General features: G+C 42.4%; 1 protein-coding gene across 1 annotated transcript; it reads left to right on the top strand.

Annotated features, from left to right (window-relative positions):
- Nucleotides 1-1,655: 1,655 nt before the first annotated feature.
- LOC108293448 (zinc finger and SCAN domain-containing protein 5C-like) lies at nt 1,656-3,739 on the top strand. The gene has a single exon (XM_017514827.2). The coding sequence runs from the start codon at nt 1,962-1,964 to the stop codon at nt 3,489-3,491; it is 1,530 nt and encodes a 509-aa protein (XP_017370316.1). The 5' UTR covers nt 1,656-1,961; the 3' UTR covers nt 3,492-3,739.
- Nucleotides 3,740-4,040: the final 301 nt, after the last annotated feature.

Here is a 4,040-nt window from a genome sequence, read left to right as displayed (position 1 = left end):
TTAAATACATGGCTTTTTAATTTCATTGGGCATAAAAATAACATGACAATGTTATTAAAATACAGATTTCTGTTTCCACCTCAGACATACTGAAAACAGAATTTGTGAGGTGAAGTCCTGGAATCTGCATGTTAGCACACAGCCCCAGGAAGTCTGAATACCACATATTGATATAAACTAAGTAATCACTGTAGTTTTTTGGGGGGGTATATTTGCTTGGAATTCCAATTATCGCTGTATGAAAGAAATATAAATTGTGTATACAGAATTTATAAGTGTTTATGTAAATAGTGGAATTTGTCATAGAGTTATATTTTTATTTAGCTGTTTTATAACTAGAAATAAGCCACTAAGCAGAAAGAAAATCAGAAACCTCGAAAGATAGTTATGAATTTCCAAATATTTCACAGGATATTTTCATTATTTGGAAGAAAAAAATGCCCTATGGATGTCATTTTTCCATATCATAAGAAATAAACAGATGAATACTAAATGCAACTTAAGAAAAAAGGATAATGAGATTACTGTTCAGAAAATTACTCCAAATACTGCAATTTCTATATATATATATATTTTTAAATTTTGTTGTTGAGATGGAGTTTCGCTCATGTTGCCCAGGCTGTAGTGCAATGGTGTGATCTTGGCTCACTGCAACCTTTGCCTCCCAGGTTCAAGTAATTCTCTTGCCTCAGCCTCCCAAATAGCTAGGATTACAGGGGCCCACCACCATGCCCAGCTAATTTTTGTATTTTTAGTAGAGACAGGTTTCGCCATGTTGGCCAGGCTGGTCTTGAACTCCTGTCCCTGCGTGATCCACCTGCCTCAGCTTTCCAAAGTGCTGGGATTACAGGCGTGAGATATAGCACCTGGCCACAATTACTATATTCTATTACATATACTGTATCTGTTTTATGAAGTGCTTGTGATACTTGTATCATGCATATATAGGTATGTCAAAATTTTTTGACATTCATTTAAATCTAATTAGCTTTTATTTAGCCATTGGTAAATGGAACAGCATCACTTATAAAATTAGAAAGGTGCTTTGATTAGCTGAGCACAGGAGGTAGGCTTTATAGGTAGAAGAAGGCTAAAGAAAGCAGAAACAAGGAACAAAAAGTGAATTGTTTGTTACAAAGTTACTTTTCTTACAGGGTTAAAACAGAGGGGACTTCCTTATGCTGGCTCAGGTAAACTAGGCCTCTTCTAATTGGTTGCTGTGAATTGAATCTCCTGTTGTTTATTTTTAGTGATTTTTAATTTTTTTATTCAAACAGATTTTGACAGATCTATTTTAAAAACTGGCCTTGTTTAAAGAAACTTGGTTAATCTTATGAGTTAAGAATACTTTTTTTTGAGCAATTTAATGGTTTTATCACATAACTGATTGATACTATGCATAAAGTTTAAAACACACATATCTTTTTTCTTTTGTTTTTCTTGAGACAGCCTTGCTCTGTCGCCCAGCCTGGAGTGCAGTGGCATGACCTCAGCTCACTGCAACCTCTGCCTCCCAGGTTCAAGAGATTCTCCTGCGTCAGCCTCCCAAGTAGCTGGGATTACAGGTACCTGCCACCACGCATGGCTAAATTTTGTGTTTTTTAGTAGAGACAGGGTTTCACTCTTTTAACCAGGCTGGTCTTGAACTCCTGACCTCAGATGATCCGCCTGCCTCGGCCTCCCAAAGTGCTAGGGTTACAGGTGTGAGCTACTGCACCCAGCCTAAAACACATGTATCTGAAGAGATGACCCACATATTAATTTGCAATAGAAAAAGAAATCAGGAGTGTGAATCCCAGATGCAGGGAGATTGGAGGCAGAAAGCATGAAGGAGACTTCTGAACAAACAGTGACTGTATTACTGAGGAAAACCAAAGGAGACCTGTGTAGGTAGGTCCCAATTAGACACCAGCTACTGGAAGAGCTTCCTCAGAGACTGATTAAAATATTCTCCACTAGATATGGCTGCAAATTGCACACCCTCATGGGGTCAGCGAGAGCCCTGCAACAGCCCTGGGTCAGAGCTGCCACGGTCTGTGGCGTCTGAAGAAACTCAACTTGGAAATCATGACCGAGACCCTGAGACGTGTCACGTGAACTTCAGGATGTTCACCTGCCCGGAAGAGTTGGACCCCCTCCAGGCTTTGAGGAGACTCACTGAGCTGTGCCATCTGTGGCTGAGGCCTGACCTCCACACCAAAGAACAGATCCTGGACATGCTGGTGATGGAGCAGTTCATGATCTCCATGCCCCAGGAGCTCCAGGTCTTAGTCATGATGAACGGTGTGCAGAGCTGCAAAGACCTGGAAGACCTGCTGCGAAATAACAGAAAACCCAAGAAATGGTCTGTGGTTAACTTGCTTGGCAAGGAATATCTTACGCAGGACTCAGATGTTGAGATACCCGAAGCACCCGCCAGTGTCAGGGATGATCTGAGAGACATGTCCAGCCAGCACGCCTCCTCTGTGAATGAGATGCCTCCAGGTGAAGGCCAGGCCAGCCAAGAGCTACAGACCTTTCCCAGGATCCCAGCACTGTCCAGGGGACAGGAAGAGGACTTCCTGCTGCCAGAGACTGTTGTCATAAAACGTGACCCAAAGGCCCTGAGACCCAAACCGAACTTGGAGAAGGATCGCAACGTAGACAGGGAAGAGAACACAGGACTTACATCTTCAGAGTCTCAGCTTCCAAAGGGTCCCACAGGTGTGGTGAGAGCAAAGGAGGGGAAGGAACCAAAAAAAGCCTCTGGGGAAAATGTGGATGCTGACATACCTGCTGCCTGCATTGTGGAGAGAGAAGCTTCAACTCACAGCGAGAGCAGAGGAGACTCTCTGAATCTGAGAGGTCCCAAAAGAAGAAAACCAGATGCTTCCTCTATTTCCCAAGAAGGGCCTCAAGGAGGAGCCTCACTTGTGGGCAACACAGACAGCCTGGGGCAAGCTAGGGTAAATCCAGTTCGTTCCCCAGGCCCTGCAGGTGCAGTCAGTCAGCCTGTTGGCCAAGAAGCCATGGCACTGCCACCCCTTGCATGTGATGTGTGCAATAAAAGGTTTAAGTATTACGGCAAGCTAGTCATCCACAAGAGATCACACACAGGAGAGAGACGCTTTCAATGTAATCTCTGTGGGAAGCATTTCATGCAGCTCTCAGACCTCCGAGTTCACCAGCGAATCCACACTGGTGAGAAGCCCTACATGTGTGACGTCTGCTACAAGCGGTTCACCAGGATGTTCTCCTTGAAATGTCACAAGAGGAGCCACACAGGGGAGAAGCCCTATGAATGTAAAGACTGCAATAAAGTTTTCACCTACAGGAAGAACCTGAACCAGCACAAGCGCATCCACTCTGGAGAGAAACCCTATAAATGTTCCAAGTGTCCAAGAGCCTTCGGTCGACCTGAAACGTTAAAACGCCACCAGAAAACACATCCAGAAACCACTTCCCAGGGGTTCCATAATCAGGTCTATGTATTCTGCACCAAGAGAATGTGAATGATGATTTTTCGCTGATGTTATTAGATGACATATGGCACATATGGCTCGTGAAGGGCGCCTGGCACACAGAGGGAGTGCCCTAGATAGAAACTGCCATGAGTCTGAGTCAATATTGATTCTCCCCACTGACTTTTGTTTTCTGTTTCATGATGTCTATTGTTTTTGTATAGGTTTGTTTCAGTTTGTGTTGCTGTTCTTTCAATAAACAAACATCTTACTAGTTTTCAATATTTTATAACAAAAAACTGAGGCTTCTGATTGACATGCTGTTACCCACTATTTTGCTCTAAAGTAAAATTGTCAAAGTAGGGGGTCCAGATTAAATATGCAATGCCTGGGGAAATTTTTGTTTCAAATAAACATTTTTTTTAGTTTAAAAAAATCAGTTAATGGAGTTTACTTAATTCACTGAACTAATTTGACAGCTTAAAACTATACTAGTCAAGCAAAATCTCTGTGGAATTCGTATTTAGATATTAAAACATTCCTGACTTAAGGGGAACAAAATAGCTTGGCTTTATAGCTTCAGGGAAATACTGTTAAGTA

The sequence above is a fragment of the Cebus imitator genome, unplaced genomic scaffold, assembly GCF_001604975.1.
Source record: "Cebus imitator isolate Cc_AM_T3 unplaced genomic scaffold, Cebus_imitator-1.0 Scaffold537, whole genome shotgun sequence".
NCBI lineage: Eukaryota > Metazoa > Chordata > Mammalia > Primates > Cebidae > Cebus > Cebus imitator.
This window is presented reverse-complemented; position numbering and strand designations above follow the sequence as displayed.